Consider the following 19,549-nt stretch of genomic DNA (forward strand, 5'->3'; position numbering starts at 1 on the left):
ATCTGAATAATATCCAGGAAGTTTATTATTATTTGGGCCATAGTATATAGTCATCTTAAAGATGTAAATCCTTATTTTAATCAGAAATCAAATGGGTTAAAAGTGACCAGAAAAGGCATTGAAATTTGGCAGAAATGGGATTAATGCAGCAAAAATACATTAAAAGGAGCAAAAATGTCAAGAAAAAGTGATGAAAATAGGTTAAAGTGTGTTGTAGTTGCAAAAAAAAAGGGTAAAAATAAATAAAAAATGGGCTGAAATTGTTCTGAAAATATTCTAAGATTCTGGAAGGCAGATATCTAACTGTTCAGAAGCTCTTTTATTAGCAAGCTTAATTACCTTGTTAGCATTACTGCTAATACAGAGAAACATAAGCATTAGCATAGCTTTAGCAGACATTCCCAATCGTCAGTTAATACTCAACACTTTGCTAATGGTTGGCCTTAGTTTAAGGTCTTTAATAACTGGCACTGTATAACCTGTAAGCAGTTGGACCAACACTTTAGATTTATATATTTTTATATTTAGAAAACATAACTACTACGTAGTCTGTGATAATCTGAATAAGTGCAGAAGAATGCTGGTACAATAAAAGTTACAATTCCAGAATAATGTACTCCATATGTTAAAGCAGCTACTATAAAGCTTTCATTGTCTTAAACAAACTTAAATTACATCCTGTTACAAAGAATTTAACATTTTAAAATGAGTTAAAGTCCAAATACTGTGTAGAAATCAAAGCTCTTAATATAAAGGAATGATTATTAAGGTTACATATAGTATTTCTATGCTAACAATGTGCTTAGTCTACGTTGGCACTTTAAAAATAAAAAGAGTCTGGATTGTGTGTCTTCCCTTGGTAATTCCTCGTTTATGGAAGCAGATGCAGTGGTTCTGTGGATGCAGGTCCTTCACTGGTTTAACTGGTCCCTGCTGGTGCCACACCAGAGTTAGGAGGACTGAGCTTGGAGGAGTTGAAGAAGGTCACCACCTGTCCTGGTACTTCAGCCAACACGCTCTTAGCTAGCGCCTCTTTGGGAGCCTGAGGGGAGAGGAAGAAATATCACCAAAATAAAAGCTGATAAAAGTGTTTAGAAGCCATAAAAGGAGGGGGGGGGATGGTAAAGCAGGCCATGCAGAGGAAGGTTGGAAACTAGAACTGACCATCGTTCTATTTAACATTTACTACACAAACAAGGACTGGAGTGACTGGTTTTCTGCTCATCAGTTAATGCAGTGGTTCCCAAACTTTGTCTGTTGCGCCCCCCTTTGAAGAATAAAACATTTCCATAACCCCCCATAGCAACAAAAGTTCAACAAAATAAGTTTAAAAACATAAACCTTTACATAAAAAGCTCAAAATTGTGATTCTTCTTCTGTAAAACACATAAAAATGACATAAAATGTGCAATCACGCATTTTAAAACAGAACTAATAAAGTTGTTTTGTTTTTTAACCATTTTTCTCCCCCTCCCCTTGTGCCCCCACTACTATGACGTCATATCCCTCCAGTTTGGGAACCACTGAATTAGCGTATGGCAACACTTTAAAGCATGTCAAAATCATGTTAGTTCAGGGGCCAAATAAAGACCAGTTAGATCTCTAGTGGGCCACAGATTATAGACGAACCACGTGGGCCCTAGTTTGTGCTTCCATAAATAAATGATACATAAAGTACCGGTATGTAAAGCACAGAGATGGTTCAAGCAATGAGACAGGGTTCTCACCAGGAATTTTTCCCAGCATAGACAGATTTTTCTATTGTTTTATTTACTTGATTGTTTTTGTTTAGATTATAAAACACAATATTTACACTGGACGGTGATTGTGAGCTACCACACGCTAGAGGATGCGCACAGGCAACATCAGGGCAGCTCAATGGCTGCAGGGGTCCTCAGGTAAAGACTAGAGAATCCAAGCAAACCGCCTGTATTAAATGGATCAGTGTTTCTCAAATGGGGGTACATGTACCCCTAGGGGTACATAACTGCACTACAGGGGGTACTTGAGGGAAAGAGAGAGAGAAAGGAAATTTAACAAATGAAAGCATTAAAATATGGGTTTATACTGTTTATTTTTAGTAAAAAGTTATAATAATCATACTAATATTACCTGCAACTCACAAAACGACAACAAAGACACTAAATGAGAGGAAAACACAAAAGATCACTACAAAATACACAAAAATAACAGAGAAACAAACACACAGAGAATAATTTAAATAAAACCAACAACACATAAAAACAAACAGAAAATTAAATAAAATGACACAAAAAACAGACAAAATGATGATAGAAATGATCTTGAACTGAAAATACATCAGGAGGAAGATGACAGGAAATAATAAAAACTATAGAAATAAATATATTCAGGATGTTTAATTCACTTATTCACAAAATTAGATTCTTCATTTCATCATTATAATCTATAGTTTTCTCAGAATTCTGAGCAAATGTTCTAGTCAGACAATAGGGGGACAAAAGTTATTCAGAGTAAAAGGAGTTTAAACAAACCAGACACACCTAAAAGTTCCTTTTGTGTCCAAGTGTGCAACGATTATTGCAACGGTACCGATTAAAACAGGAAAAACCAACAGAATAGCCGTAGTAGGGGATCAAAAAAATCAGCGTCTTGGGGGCCCCGGGCCCCTACGCTCAACAGCACTGGTGAGAACCCTGTGACAGATTTCAGTTCTTCTAATTTTGGGAAATTCTGTGCAACAATTTGAGCAAAGTTAATAAGCATAGGAAAACTGAGAAAAATGTGCATCATTCAGCAAGGTTTGCATGATTATTATAGTGGAAATAAAAATAGAAACACTTATAAAGGACATTAAATAGAACTACAATAGTCATTTTAAAGTTTTTATAAAAACATCAGTCATGACAAGACATTTAAAAAACAAATGAAATATTTGGTATCTTTTTATGCATATAAACTTTTTTTAAACTAAAATAAATGCAGATGAACAGAATATTTACGTGTCACGTCATTGATCTACAACTGCATTAGTTGTTAATTTATACATTGATTCATGTTTTCTCGTGCTTACTTTCTAAAGGGCTTGATTTGGCCCCCCGGCCTTGAGTTTGACACGTGATTTAAAGCATTAATAAATACTTTAATGAGAGCTCAGCCGTTCTCAGCACTGACAGCGCTCATGAGCAAAAAAGTGGTTAAAAAAAAGCTGAAAGGGAGGCTGAAATAGAAATCACTATGTGTGATGTTCAGGGCAGGCATTAGAGGGGGGTGGGGGGTGTTTAGGACTCGGGGTACCCCCTATGAAGCATTGGGATCTTGGGGAGGCTTGAGTTTGAATAAACTGAAGAACGAGGCCACTTGCTGAGGTAACTCTGCCAGAACGCTTTGGGCCAGAGCCTGGCTGGGCGCCTGGAGAGAGAATAGATAAACAAGGTAAACAGGTGAACTAAAGGAGGTCAAGAGCTGAGGGGGCGGGAACGCTATTGATTATTTATCAGCTCTACTAAAGCATTGATTAGGATGGTTAAACCAAAGGTGTGGAGAGCAGGTGATTTGCCGTCAGGGGAAGACGGTGATGTTTGAGCTTTACTCACGTTCTGAAACTGTCTGAACGGCACAAACTGGACGATGTCCCTCATGGCCATCTCTCCAGTCAGAGAGCGCAGAGAGCCGTCGTCTCCGTCCAGGAACTCCATAGCGGTGAAGTCTGCGCCGCCGACGCCCACGATGATGATGGACATGGGCAGGCGGGACGCGTTGACGATGGCGTTGCGTGTCTCGTCCATGTCTGTGATCACTCCGTCAGTGATGATCAGCAGCACAAAGTATTGCTGCAGGAGGAAACAATGAGGACACGTTACAGCAAACATAGGATGGTGCCTTAAATAAGCAATAGGGATGTAAAGATAAATCCTTAGTTATTTTAATCGCACACAGTCGTTTTACTTTGTTTAACTCAAGTAGTGTAGCATTAGCATTAGCAGCACTTGCTACATAACAAGGCAGTATATCAGTCTAGTGATTTCTATTTGTTATTGAGGTAACACACTCACATTAATAAAATGATACTTTAAACAGTGTTTGAACGCCTCATTTCACATAGTTTAGACAATAATATCCTTTACAAGATAAGACGTTACTGCTTTGGTTACATTAGGCCTGTGTGATATGGACCAATACTCATATCTCTATATTTTTTATGGCAATAGCTGATATAAACCATTTATTTTTTCCAATAGTTTTACAAGAAAAATAATAATGGGTCAAAGTCAGTGCATAAAAATGCCACAAAGACCCTTTTATTAATCACTAGCAGCACAATATCAACATTTTGTCACTTTTGACTTTTTCCTTCATTAAGGATGAAATGTGTGATTAAATGATGTAGTGTTGCTTCTTTCAGGGCAGCTCTGAGTTTTAATAGCTAATATGATCACACACACACACACACACACACACACACACACACACACACACACACACACACACACACACACACACACACACACACACACACACACACACACACACACACACACACACACACACACACACACACACACACACACACACACACACACACACACACACTTTGAATGGTGAAAACTCACTGATGCCGTGGTCTGCTGCAGGGCTTGCTTTGCAAAGCAGGCCACGTGGTTAATGATGGGGGAGAAGTTGGTCGGCCCATACAGTTTGACCTGAGGCAGACACACTCTGTAGGCCTCCACGATGCCTTCAACTCCTGCACACACACACAGACACAAACACACACACACACACAGACACAGTAAAATCACAGTTAGTACACACACTACTGTATGCTAAAATATCAAAAAGAGCGATAAACTTTGGACGTACCAGCACAGAATGGATTGGCTGGGTTGAAATTGAGAGGAAACTCGTGGGAAACCTGTAACACATCACATCAGCTTACACACCCACACACACACACACACTCTCACTCCTCTAATCTGATAAGAGAACGCTGCCTCCCTGTGTGTGTGTGTATTTGTGGTGTCATATTTACACTCGGGCTGTACCTGCCATGAGGGAGGAATCTGTGCACCGAAGCCAAACGCAGGAAACATCTTGTCACTACAAAGACAAACAATCAACATTAAATGTTTAAAGTCAGAAAAATGGCAAATAACAACATTTAAATAAATAAATTACTTCTATAAATGAATTACTATTATATCAATATTTTTTTATATAAAAATATATATAAAGTAAAATAAGAAACAAATGAATAAAACAAAATGTGCCATAATGCATACATTAAGATAATGTCTGCATGCGTAAAATATATATATATATATATATAAAAATAGAATAAATCACAAATATTAATTATTCTATTATTAAGATCATAAATATATACCAGACATGTGCAACTGGTGGCCTGGGTCTAATTTTGTGCACCCATCAACATAAAAGTACAAGATGACAAAAGTACACTAAATAGTAAAAAATACACAAAAAAATGACAATAATTTTGTTACTCCAAAACAAACAAAAACAGCGGAACAATATACATAACTATAACTCAAATACACAAATGACTCCAAAAACATATAAATACAGAAAACATACAAAACTAAAGAAAAATCACACAAAAGGATACTAATATACCCAAAACAATTACTTAAATATCAGAAAAATACACAAAAAAACAAAAATGCACAAAATGACTCCAAATTACATACAAAACAAGAGCCCTCCTCTTTTCCAGATATTGTTATATATTATTATCTGGATGAATGATCATGATCATAATACCAGGATCATTCACACTTTAAATGCTTGAAAGAAATGTATATCCCCATTAATAACCACACAGTAGGTCAAAATCCTGAGTGAATGCCCAATTTCATAAAAATCAGTTAACTATGAACCAAGATGTGATTGTTTGAAATTCCTACAAAAACAAGTCCTTTTGTGGTAAAATACACAAAAATGTCCATCAAAATTAATAAAAACAACAGAAATATAAAACCAAACGACAAGAAAAAAACCCACAAAATTATAAAAAAAGAAAACACAAAAAAAAGAAAGAAAAACATACAAAATGACAGACAATCCCATGTTTATGATAAAATGTGCTCAGCCCTGCTATACACACTTTTATCAGATTAGTGGATTCTTGCTTTTACTTGATGTGACACAGACAGACACACAGAGTTGTACCTGTCATAGTCCTGGATGACGTTGCCCACAGACCAGATGGCTGTCAGGTACTCGTTCACTCCCTGAGGGCTGATGTAATGCAGAGACTGAGGAGATCTGGGGTCTCCGTTGGAGCCTGTGAAGTCTACGGCCACCTGTGGGAGAGACGCACAGTTAGCATCATCGCACTTATCGCTAACAACCAGAGCCCAGCACCTACTGTAACTCACAGTGAAATTAATCTGACAGCCTCCCATGATGTAATCCAGGAAGGTGTACTCCTTCACCACCTGAAGGATGGAGATGAAGAACATTAGAGGAGAACATGAGACGGAGCACGTGCAGAAAGAAATGAAGGCACTGCACCTGGCACTGCTTCACGCTCACTACACCAGAGTTCTTGTAGCCTTTCTTCTTCTGTTTCTTTTTACTGTTGATGCATTCAAACTCTGCCTGAAAAACAAGAAAAATAAACAATAATACGTCACCATCAACCTCAGCCATCAGCTGGTTGAGTGTAGATTGTTCTTTAAACTAACTTCTTTTCCTGTTTAATACTGCAGTGGCAGATGGTTTGTTCTATTACTACATTGTTTTTGTTCAGTGGATATTAAAGTATATTACTGAAGCTTTGTTCATGCAACAAGTTTAAAAAATGTATTCTCAGAGTGGTGAGCCTGCACTTTAATACATTATATACTGTAGGTCAGGGTTTGGTTATATTCTGTAAGAGGATATAAGAAAGATCTGTTGTTGTTTTTTGCTAAACTTAGAAACAGCTTTGAATGACAAAGCTGAAATAAAGTGATTAAAATGGTCTTTGAATTTAAATATACTTTCTGTGTATTCATTCTACATTAATTCCATGATTTTCCATCAATAAATAATAACCATTACAAGTCTTACGTAAAAAAATGCAATGAATCGCAATTAATTAGAGAAAAAATGTGCAATTAATTTGTAATTTTTTTCAAATAAATTGACAGCTCTAAAATAAATAAATAAAATGACTAATTAAATCAAAGCAAATTGACCACCAACTAATCTTTTTCTTTTAACCCAAATAATCTCATTATATATCATTTTTAATAAGTTTTCAATTACAAGATTCTTTTTTTTTAGTATTATTATAAATTAAACAATTTTAAGATTATATTATTTATATCACAATTATTTCAAATGTTTTTATGTGCTTAATTTGAAGTTTAGTTAATAATAACGATTCCTAAAATAATTATAATTATAATAAACTACAGTTTTAATAATTTTTTCCCACAAGATTACTTTATTTTTTATAATGTTTGAAAAACTAATTTTTCTCAGAATGTTTGTGCAGCTTTGTATAAAGATCAAACACCTATAGTAACTGTAAATAAATAATACCTGAGTGATGTTTGATATATTGCATACAAAGTGTATTTACGCACAAATACACACACATAAACACACACACAAACATACTGGAGAAGTCCGCGAGGCTTCTTGGAAGTGTTTCATTGTTGTTTCAAAGATTCCAATAAGATCATGTGAGCCATCGTTGTCATAATCATAACACTCCACCTGGAAACAGGAGGAAACGTTGGTTAAGCAAAACTGGTAGAAAGATGTGGGCAACTGGCGGCCTGTGGGCCACATGTGGCCCTCAGTCTAATTTTGTGAGGTCTCCAAGGTAAACCCAAAAAATGACTTCAAAAGCACATAAAATAATAGAAAAATACACAAAAACACAGCAGAAAGGTGCTAAAATGACTCAAAGAAACGCAATACAACATCAAACACACAAAATGAGAGCAAAATAAACAAAATTATGCCAAAAAGACAATAAAAATGCAGAGAATGACAAAATAAACACTAAATAAATAATAGAAACAATGATGAAAACACACAAACTGACAGAATATACAAAACGACAACAAAAATACAAAAAGTGACTTGAATAATGCACAATTCAACAAACACTCACTAAATGAGAGCAAAATAAACAAAATGACTCAAAAAAACACAATATGACAACATAAAATACACAGAATGACTCCAAAAACACGAAAAGCAACAACAAAAATACACACAAAATGAATAAAATATATAAAATGATCAGAAAACACAGAAGAGCAAAAGAAAATTACACAAAATGAATGAAAAAAAATCACAGACAAAGTGAGAAAATCATACAAAATGAATCCAAAATGACTTCATAAGCACACAAAATGATAGAAAAATAAACAAAACCACTGCATAAATTGCACAAAAATGAGAACCAAAATGCACAAACCTACGACGAAAACACACAAGAAAAATATACAGTGACAGAAAATTTTACAAAGTGACTCCGAAAATGTACAGTGACTACACAAACACACAAAATAAGAGAAAAGCAAACAAAATGACTCCAAAAAGACAATATGACATCACAAATGTAACAAAGCACAAAAAATAACCAAAAGACAAAATTAGAGAAGAGTACACAAAACAACAAAAATTAACAAAGTGACTCCAAAACACCCATAAAATGAGAAAAATATACAAAAGGACTCCAAAAGGAAAGGAGAAAATGAAAAATGCACAAAATGAATTAAAAAAACAAAAAAAACCAACACAAAGTCAAGAAATCATACAAAATGAGAGAAAAATCTACAAATTGACAAAAACACACAAACCCTTTGTTCTTTTGTGTTAATACTCAGATTGGTGATTATTCTAAATTCTGACATGAATGTTGGTCATGTAATAACATCCCTGCAGTGAGAAATAAAAAGCAACCTCTATTTGCTCAATAATGTAATTTTAAAAAGATAACTAATAAAAGCTGGGTAGATTATTCTAATGTGAAACAGGTTTCACCTTGTAAACAAACCTGTGTGAAAGTTGTTTATAAAACACATCAAACAACATGCACATGTTCAAATCTAGTGTAAAACATGCTTTTAGAACAGTGGACAGAAACAAGAAGTGAATATATTGTTTCTATGAAATGATGAGGTTAGAGGACGGTCCGTCACTCCTACTGAGGATTTTAAAACCAATCCCCCAGTGAGTGAGTGATAGAGAGAGGACAAAAACAGAACACTGACGCAACGCCAAACTCACGTCTCCAACGCCTTCCTTCCTCATATGTTTGCTTCAGAGGTTAAGAGTTCAAAATAATCAATAATCTTAAACTAAATATCTACCTATCATGGTAAAATAACATTTAAATAATCATTTTTAAAAAAGGGGTGAAAGGTGAGGTTTACCTTGATGGGTTGTTCCAAGTCTCCTCCACAAAGCGACTGCAGAGGGATTCTAAAGGGTTTCCATGTTGGATTAAGATTATTCTTCACCACCTGCACACACCGTCATACTGCAGTTAATCAATATTTAGACAATTCATCATCTGCAAATGTTACAGTGTCACTCAGGTCCATTTACCTTTTGTTTTTACAAGTCAGTCAGAGGTGAAAGTAATAGATTACAAGTACTCACGTGACTGTAATTGAGTTGTTTTATGAGTATATTTCTAAATGAGTCATTTTACTTGTACGGAAGTATGTTTTAAAAGAAGTAAAGTAATTCATTTAGGGCTCTATTCTCCCATGTGCGTAAGTCCAAAGAGCCGCACAGCGGCGCTGTTTTTGTCCGTGTGCTATTCTCTCCCTGTAATTAAGTCAGTCACTGCTCACCTTCATCCCAGTTACACACTGTGGGTGGAGCAGCCCTGAAATATGGGCGTTCCCATATAAATCTGGCTTTATGCACATTCTCCGGTGTGCGTAATTCCTTTTCCTGTTACGTTCTTCTAACCCTGGAATAAGTGCAGCGCCCCGATAAGGTGAAACATTATATTGCACTAAAAATATAGACAGTTACATTTGAAGCCACATGGAGATTCCCACAAAGAATCTATTCAAAGCGACACTGACACGCTTTCACAGGGGTGGGAGGAGTCACACAAGCACGCCAAAGGATTGACCATGAGCGTTACTACTGTGTTCACATTTACCAGTTCTAGACGGGACAAAATGTGTTACATTTCATTATATTTTACCCGTGCGTCACGGAGCAATCAGCTGTGTGTGTGCTGCTGCTGCAGCTCGTTACAAACTCTGACAGATGTCAGAATGATTCAACTATTTTAACACCGTGTACCCGGAAGTGAAGCGTTACACATTCCGCGTTATCTCTAGCTTTGCAACACTTAAGAGTCTCTAAATCCTCTGAAATGTCCGTGAGTAGGTTCTGTGTCCAACACCAGCTAAAGTGAAAAGGACACGTTTCAGATGCACAGTTGGAAGCAGCGATCTTGTCATGCCGAACTGCCGTTAGCATAGCCGTTAGTATCGGATGAGAGTACACTTCCGGGTCACGTACTTTGGCCAATCGGTAATGGAGAAAACGAATAAAGGTGTTCGTTTTCCGTTTTCTGTACCGAAGAAAAAGAGCTTGAATTTGAAAAACAAGGTTTTTTTCCTTTTTTCGTTTTGGAAACAAATATCAAATAATGAGTGTTTTTTTTTTTTCATGTTTTTGTTACATAATGAAAAACGAATGAACGAATGATACACGAATTCTCTGGGCTGCTGAAATAGCTCCTTGAAACAAACTAAATCACATTAAACATTTACATAAATATTGATTGTCATTGAATGTTTGATCATTGATAATTTATGACATCAGAGACAATCCAATTTGTGCTGCTGTGTTGGGAATCAGATCATTCTCCATTACAAAAAGAACAAAACAAAAAATAAAGATAAATCATCTAAATCTAAACAACATTATAATCACAGTCTAGATTTATAACTGTTATTATTATTATGTTGTGTGTGTGTGTGTGTGTAGCACCGTGTTGCAGGGTGAGGCGCTGCACAGTAAATCAAACAGATGTGCAGCATTGCAGTGGAAGCACTGCAGTAAAATCCAACTTTTGGACTAAAACCAAGTGCAGCTTTGCATAGTTCACTACGTGTGATGTAAATCCTGTGGCGAAAGTGCGGTCAGCAGCGTTTCCTTTGCTCCCAGTAAAAGCCACAAAAAGGAGAAGTGGGTGGTAAAAAAAAAAAACATCTGATTGTTTTATTGCCTGTTATGAGGTTTTATGACGAGTTGTTTACCGAAGTGTGTGCGTGCTCGTGTGCGTGTGTACCTCTGTCCTGTGAGCCAACTGCCACCCAGTTCCTGTTTGTTTGTAGAATTCCAGGTAAGGGTCGGACTTACCAAATAAATCCTGTACAAAAGAAAGAAATACAAAAATAATACTTAAGATATATGACTCATCAAAATGTTTTACAATATGTCTAAACCATTCATGGGCACATGTGGCCCTTAGTCTGATTTTGTATTTCAAGGCGAAGGAAGGAATATGAAAGCAAACAGAATACACAAAATAACACAAAATGACAAAAATGTAAACAAAAATACACAAAGCAAAAATCCAAATAACACAACACTACAACAAGACACATTTTCTCCACAAATACACAGAGTGACAGAAAATACTCAAAACTATTTTTTAAAAAAAACATACAAAACAACAACAAATATTCACAAATTGACTCAAAAATGAACAAAACAACAAAATTCACACAGTTACATAATGACAACAAAAACACAAAAACCACAACAACAAAAATACACCAAACATCAGAAAAATAGACAAAACAATTACAGACTTACAAAAATAGAAACAAAAAAAATCCAAAACAACACAAAACAACAAAATGCATTAAAGACAAAAGAAAAATACAGAAAGTAACAACAAAAACACACAAATAGAATTAAAAAAAACCCCACAAAATTCTAACAAAACTACACAAATATACTCCAATAATGCACAGCGCGACAGAAAAATAACCTAAATGATTCAATAAACAGAGACAAAAATATACACAAATCGACTCCAAAAAACAAACAAACTTAAACACATTAATGACAAAAACACAGAGACACCAAAAACATACAAAAAGACAAGAAATACACAAAAACAAAACAGCAGAAAAATAAACAAGATAATTCCAGACATACAAAAAATATCGCCAAAAGCACACAAAACAACAAATAATTCCTAAAATGTCAAAACAAGTACACAAACAACAAAAACACAGATACAAAATAAAAACAAAACACAAAATTACAACAGTACTACAAAAATTCACTCCACAAAAAAAGAGCAACAGAAAAATATGCTAAATGATTAAAAAAATATGCTAAATGATTAAAAAATACACAAAATGACAACAAACACACAGAATGCGTCAATGAAAATACACTAAACAGCAGAAATGTACACAAAATAATTCAGAATACACACAAAACGACTCCAAAAACACACCAATTAAGTTGTTTTCTGTATTAAAGGCTTAGTTTGGTGATTATTGTAAATGCTGACATGAATGTTGATGACTCTCAAATGTGATAATTACATTTTTGTGGCCCCCGCTGTGATTAAAGTCTGACGTCTGTAATCTAAACTTTTAGGATTCAAACCTTTTTGTCCAGTTTTCTGGCTTCCACTTCGAAGTTGGCCACTCGGTTGTCTTTTATTTCCTCTGCACTGATCTACAACAAAACAAAAACATTCAAATAAAAAAACAACAACAACACAAAACATTTGTGTTCATTTCTCTGCAGTGCTTACAGTGATGGTTCCTTTTCCAGCAGGATGTTTGTTCTTTAGGACCAGGGGTCGAGTATATTTCTTACTCGAGACAACCTTAAAGATAGAAAAATGCAGGTTTGTTTTCAGCTTCACCTCCTCTATATTTACACTGAGACAAAAAATGATATAGCCTTTTAAGAGATTGAGGCCTGAGGGCCAAAATCTGGCCTTTTAGAAGATCCAAAAACCACATTTATGTATTTTAATAATATCCACTGTTATCCAGGAAGTATATAGTCATCTTAAATAAGTAAATCCTTGTTTTAATCAGAAATAAAACGGGTTAAAAGTGACCAAAAAATGGTAAAAAGGTACAGAAATTGGTTTAAAAGGTGAAAATTAGTGGACAAAAATAGACAGAAAAAGTGGTAAAAAGGGTTCAAAGTGTCAATATTAGCTAAAAAGTGGGAGAAATGGGTGGAGGGTTGGGGTAATGTGATTTAAAAAGTAGGAATAATTAGTTTAAACTGGCAAATTGTGAATGTGGTTACATTAGCAAAAATAATCATGAAATATGGTGAAAACAGGTTAAAAGTAACAATAATGGATCAACATATGTGATATTAGATGAGAAAAGTGGTGGAAAGGGTTTATACCAGTGCTGAAAATGTCTTGAAAGTTGGAAAAATGTGCAGAAAATGCATTGAAATGTGAAGAAGTGTCAGAAATGGGAGTAATGTAGCATAAATGCATTAAAAGGAGCAAAAATATGGCAAGAAAAAGTGATGAAAACAGGTTAAAATATGACAAGTTTGTTGTAGTTGCAGAAAAAGGGTCAAAATAAGCAAAAATGGGCTTAAATCGTTAAAAAGATAGTTACTTTCTTGAAGGCATCTAGCGACCACAAATGGGGTCCTCACCCCAAGGTTGAGAACCACTGAATTAACAAATCTTTCAGCTGTAGATAACTTACTCCGCCCCTCCAAATACATTAATAACAATGAAACTCCAAGTCCTACCTCACTATTTACTAGTATTATTATCTTATCTTGATATTGTTATCTTGTTATATTATTGTATCTAGTTTTGCACATATGAGTCTAACTACTGTTTCTATTTTTTTCTCGTTGATTGTTATTATTCAATGTTTACATTATTAGAGAGAGCACAGTTCACAAAGTCAAATTCCTCGAGCGTATAACTTACATTACATGGCCAATAAATTTGATTCTGATTCTGATTTACCTGTGGCTTTATCACATGATTACACTGACTAATAATTCAAAAGAACTTTTTACTTTTCTGAAATGTCTCTAAAATAACACAAAACTTTATCACAACATTAAGAAATTAATATGAAGCGGAGATCATTCAGGGACTGCTTTACTGCTTAAATATTATCACAGCCTTACATACAAAATAAACTTAGAGAAATAGAGTTTGACAGTCGTGTCGGTTTATAAATTGTCCCTGTTTTGCAGATAATAACAAAACCAAACTGTACTTTTGTCCTGTCCTACATTCAGGTCTCATCTAGAATCCAGAATACTGCAACTCTAATGTGTTTTCTCTCCCTATAAAGAGCTCTATTGTTTCTGTTACATCACTGTTGCTCTTCAAAAGCTTCATTGGCTTCACATCAAATTCTACAATGGATTCAACTTTTGTTCTAGAAATTAACCTCACTATTAATTCATACTACAACATCCTAGCACTGGGCAAAAAAATCGATTCATCATTTTGCAAATTTGAGTTTGAAAAAAAATTATTATTTATTTTTTTCGAACTTTTTCGCGTAGCAGGATGTGACCTCTTTGTTTACATTTGTTTACCCTTTGAGAAGGCTATATGTGTGCCACAGGCATGTTTAATGTTTTATTCACACTATGCTGAGATGTTAAGGGAAGAGTTTATTATTTTTTTAATGTTATATGTTATAAAATATGTAGTTATCAGATTTCTTAATCAGAAAATTTAAGCTACTGTGAAGTTGCTGTAGCACTTTTGCTTAAACCTTGGTTAAAGCTTGAAATAGTTGAATGACAGAGAATCAGTCACTTTTTATTTTGGGATTGTTCTATGTATTTTAACTCTTGAGAACAATCACTGCAATAAAGTTGTACTTTTGATAATATATCTGATGTCTGCAGTCATTTTAAGAGCAATTTAAAAAAAAAAAATCAAAAATCGAAACTCACATTTTTCTTTAAAAAATCTGAGATTTTTTTTAGGCAACATTGCCCAGCCCTACAACATCCATCAACACCCGTGTTCTCCTCCTGATTTCTTTGCAGTATAACTCACCTGTCCTAAAGTGCACTCCAGCTGGCCCAGGAAGTCATCATCACTCAGGTCGATCGTCTGGTTGTCGATGTCGTAAATGCCAAATTTGAGCTTCTGCACTATTTCAAAATAGTAGTCAACGACAAACTTCTTGGCAAACTTGGGACAGAGGCAATTCTGGACTTTTTCTGTTCGTGCAACCTGTTGGGAAAAATCAGAGACACATGTACGCACAAACCAATCCAGAGATTAAACATTTTAAACAGAGACAATTACATTGCCTATCATTAACCAATATTTCCGGGCTCTATTTTTTAATCGTAGAAATGTTCACATTTTAATCAACAGTACAATGAAACAAAATGATCGCTGAATAACTGACCTCATACCACTGAGTATCAGAGCTGCTCATCTGCAGCACACACAGAGGGTCTGACTTAGAGCCGACGTCTTTGTCCAGAAGGTTTTCACAGGACACGGTCAGCTCCACCTTGGTTACACACTGAGCAGTCATGTCTGACAGGCTGAGTAAATAACAACAACAACAGTTACACAGGTTAAACTAATTAGAGTTTTAACTGTGGCTGTTTTGTCCTGGTTTTTTTGTTTTATTCATTTTTACCTTCCACCAACATCACACGAGGTGATCAGCAGCTCAGAGTCTGGTTTGTAGGGGTGTGCATTACCATGAATCTGACAATACACGTCACGTCACAATACAATACATCCTGAATCGATACTAAACAACACAATAAACATCGTAATATCAATAATTACAGGGTTTCTACAGCTTTAGTCAAATTTAATTCAAGACTTTTTATTGCTGTTTGAAATTAAATTTAAGACCAACTTCACAGTTAACATAATTAGGGGGAAAAACACCACTTCAATAATATAGAGTTAGAGTCATTGTTTTCTAGTGTAGACGTGCAACCGGCAAACACACAAAAATACACAAAATAACAGTCAAATACACAAAAATAACAGACTAAAATAATCAAAACCACTTCACAAACACAAGATGACCACAGAAATAGCCAGAAATCTATAAAACAACAAAAATAAAAACTATTGAGAAAAGAAAAATCTTTGTTGTACAGGCAAATTTTGTTAAATTTGCATTTTCCCATATTGAAAATAATTTGTTTTTTTAAACAATGTTACCATTTATTTTGAAATGTGAGACTAATTACAATCATAAAATCATACTTGTTATGTGTTAAAAATTTAAGACACTTTAATGACTATTAAGGCCTTATTTTTAGATTCATTAATTTAATGCCTTTTAAGACTTTTTAAGGATCCACAGAAACCCTGAATTAGACATTTTACCTTTAAGTACAAAATAGTATGAAATACATTCATTTTTTTTTTAACTTGTGAGAACAAGTACATGGTAACTAACTGTAATTCAAGCACAAATATCAAAAACAAGTGGTATGTTTATATCAAGCTGCCAAAATACATTTTTTAAAAAAGTTCAACTTTTGCATCTACAACAGATTCTGATTCTGTTAACTTTATAAATTAACCACAGTAACCACAAATACATCTATAAAAGTACCCACTGACACATAGTGACCGGGCGTTTACACGCTATGCATATGCTAGCACAAAAAAATTGATTTTTTTTATTAAAAAAAACAAGATTTTAAAAATGTATCTGGACATTTTTTTGGAATGATACAATAAACGCGCAGTGAAATATCGCTGAATGGACTGTTTCCTACACCTTTACTGGTTTTTGTGCCCATCGTTTAATTCAGGGGTGCCCAAATTCTGTTCATTGAAGGGCCAAAAATGAATGATGGTGGAGGGCCAAAACAAACATTCATGTTGCAGTGCATGAAATTAAATATGCCAATAACTTAACTGTGCAAAGAAAACACTTAAAGTAGTTTGAAATTGAAGAACACTTTTCTTTAATGTGTTTCTTTCATGGCATAAAATTATGAAACATCTAAATGTCTAGTTCAAAATAACTTCAACAAAATGTGACACAACATACACCGCCTATACGATCAGAACACATTTCCCACTGCCTTGAAACAATCCTTTAAAACTCAAAAAAATATTACTTATATTATATATAACTTGTAAATCACTGTACTGTATTACATACATTTTTATGTTGAAAAAAATATCAAAAAATAACAATTTCAAATATGGGCAGCGGGCCAAAACTAATTGGATGGCCCTGGTTTAATTAATGGTTTTAAGTCATACTTAGTTTGGATCCTTAAAATCTATTGGTCATTAATCATAAATATTGTTTCTTTGGCATTGTGCGCTCTTCGTCATGAATATGAGGGTATCCCGATACATATTTTTCACTTTGGATACGATACCGATACCTATCTGATATTAGTGTGAATCATACACACTTTTATGACTTATTTTCTAGTTCAGAATGTTAGAAAAAGCTTGATCAAGTGATATTAATCAAACAGAGATCAATTGTCAGCAACGTCAACAAGTCCATTATAAATATTATATATTTTATTGAATATTTTATTTAATCTGAAACTGTTTTTTTTTTTTTTTTTGCTGATATCGTACCAATATCTGAAATGGTTCCATTAGGACATTTTTAATGAATATTGTTTAAATACTATCAGTAAACTTCTGCAATGTGTTTTTGTTTGTTTCATTTTGTCAGCGCGGAAATGTTCAGTTGAAGGCCTTAGTTTAGTGAGTCTATCTGTGCTGAGTTTGCATGTTCTCCCTGAGCATGTGTACATGAACTCCAGTAATAAACAGATAAGTTATTTATTTATACATGGACAGTGTCAAAATCCTCTGACTTAGTGCTTTGAATGTTGAATAAATGGTACATTAGGCAGTTTTTAAAGTGTCTTTTTTTTTTTTTTACTGTGTGTAAATTACTGTGGATGATCGGAAACTTTTGGTATTTTTGGCTAAAACAACACATAAAATAATGCACTTGTGAAGAAACTATATGATAGTTTTATATATTTTAATTCTCAAACAAAGACGCCATTGCAAACAGGAAATTAAAGTCCTTCTCATGGAAACTATGACACAATAAGAGTTTATGTTGTAATAGCTAACGAAGTAAAGCTAATGTTTAGCTCCGGCTGTTAGCGTAGTGCTAACGACTAGCAGCTAATAAAGCTGCTTTCGTCCCGTCCAAAGCGAAGCTGAATTAGCCTTTAGCCTTTAGCCTTTAGCCTTACCTTAATAAAAGTGGTTAAATGTCGTTCTGCGTTGTTAGCTTCAGTCAGAGCTGCTGTTTTTCTAATGAGAGGGTGTGGACTGAGCTTTGCTCTAAACACAGAATGAACTACGCCCTCATATACACACTCCTACTACACACTACAGATGGTTCTCAACCAGCGGGGCGCGGGTACTCACCTGGGCCCAAAAAACAAAAAGAAAACTATTCTTCCTCATCGTATCTTTTTTTTTTTTTTTAAATTGATACTAGTTTTATTTATTAACGCCCAAATGCATTTCTATTAGTAAAATAAAAAAAGTTGCATAATTATTTCCACCCCAAAAGAAAAAAAAAAACATGAGTTTATCTGTAATATGTTTTGTTTAATTTATGTATTCATGCGTGGAAAATATCATGTGGTGCAACTGTCTTGCTGTTTCAAAAAAATAAAAATACAAAATTTCTAAATAAAAAAAATGTTTTTTTGCACTATTTAGTGCGATTTCCTTTCAAAGTATTTAAACTATTTTTTATTTTCACCATAATATTAATGCAAACTTTGTCCAATAAGGCCAATATTATGAAAATCCTTATATATTGTGCAGCATGAATAAATATGATATTCCTACGGAAGCCTGTTTCCATCAGTCAAAAATAAATGATAAAATTAAAAAACTAATTTTTTTATATACCAAGTCATATATGTAATACGTTATTATGTAGTTGCATGTTTTCACTGTATATTTTGTGCATATTTCCTGTACACTGTCTGTACAAAATAAACCTTTAATAAATACTTATGAGATACTAAATCATAATTAATTTATGACATACTATCTTATCTTATAATTATGACTTAGTATCTAAGATTTTCACATATAACTGATATGTAAAATATGTAAGGCACTGACAATATCCAAGCAATAACTGACAGATATCCGTCTCTGCAGGATCTTTATTTTGTGTAATTTAGGGCGACCCAACATGGGATCCCAACCCCAATGTTGAAAAACACTGATTTAGTGGCTCCAGAAAAGATTTATTTCTATAGTTTTTATCATTTCTAGTCTAAACACACCAGCGGTGGGACCAAGACTGATACTTTATTTGTTCATTTTAATCTCTCTCTTTCTCTCAAGTACTCCTTGCAGTGCCATCGCGTACCCCTAGGGGATACAGGTACCCCCACTTGAGAAACACTGTTCTAAAGGGCCAGATTTGGCTCCAGGCCTTGAGTTTGACACGTGTGCTGTGCACTAGACATGTTTGAACATAAATGTATTTGTTTAACAAATCCAGCAAGTTAATTTTGTCTTATATGAATAAAATACTTGTTTCTTTTCTTTTTTTTAGTTAAACTTAAT

General features: G+C 34.4%; 1 protein-coding gene across 4 annotated transcripts; it reads right to left on the reverse strand.

The window, feature by feature from the left end:
• Positions 1–298: 298 nt before the first annotated feature.
• Positions 299–18,337, reverse strand: LOC114454482 (copine-3-like). Of its 4 annotated transcripts, none has more exons than XM_028434985.1 (17): positions 18,205–18,288; positions 15,630–15,700; positions 15,390–15,531; positions 15,029–15,208; positions 12,764–12,838; positions 12,613–12,684; positions 11,273–11,353; positions 9,384–9,473; positions 7,612–7,710; positions 6,517–6,603; positions 6,381–6,440; positions 6,172–6,305; positions 5,025–5,079; positions 4,843–4,894; positions 4,593–4,726; positions 3,576–3,812; positions 299–1,042 (listed from the first exon to the last, which is right to left on the reverse strand). In XM_028434985.1, exons 3-17 carry the CDS (start codon positions 15,519–15,521, stop codon positions 920–922), a joined length of 1,611 nt encoding a protein of 536 aa, XP_028290786.1. In that variant the 5' UTR covers positions 15,522–15,531; positions 15,630–15,700; positions 18,205–18,288; the 3' UTR covers positions 299–919. The 4 variants fall into 4 exon arrangements, 3 of the variants coding, with proteins under 3 accessions (XP_028290786.1, XP_028290785.1, XP_028290787.1); XM_028434986.1 differs by lacking the exon at positions 15,630–15,700 and adding an exon at positions 3,277–3,390 and having other exon boundaries at positions 905–1,042; positions 18,205–18,337; XR_003672546.1 differs by lacking the exon at positions 15,630–15,700 and adding an exon at positions 3,053–3,390 and having other exon boundaries at positions 923–1,042; positions 18,205–18,337.
• Positions 18,338–19,549: the final 1,212 nt, after the last annotated feature.

This window comes from Gouania willdenowi, chromosome 20 (genome assembly GCF_900634775.1).
Source record: "Gouania willdenowi chromosome 20, fGouWil2.1, whole genome shotgun sequence".
NCBI lineage: Eukaryota > Metazoa > Chordata > Actinopteri > Blenniiformes > Gobiesocidae > Gouania > Gouania willdenowi.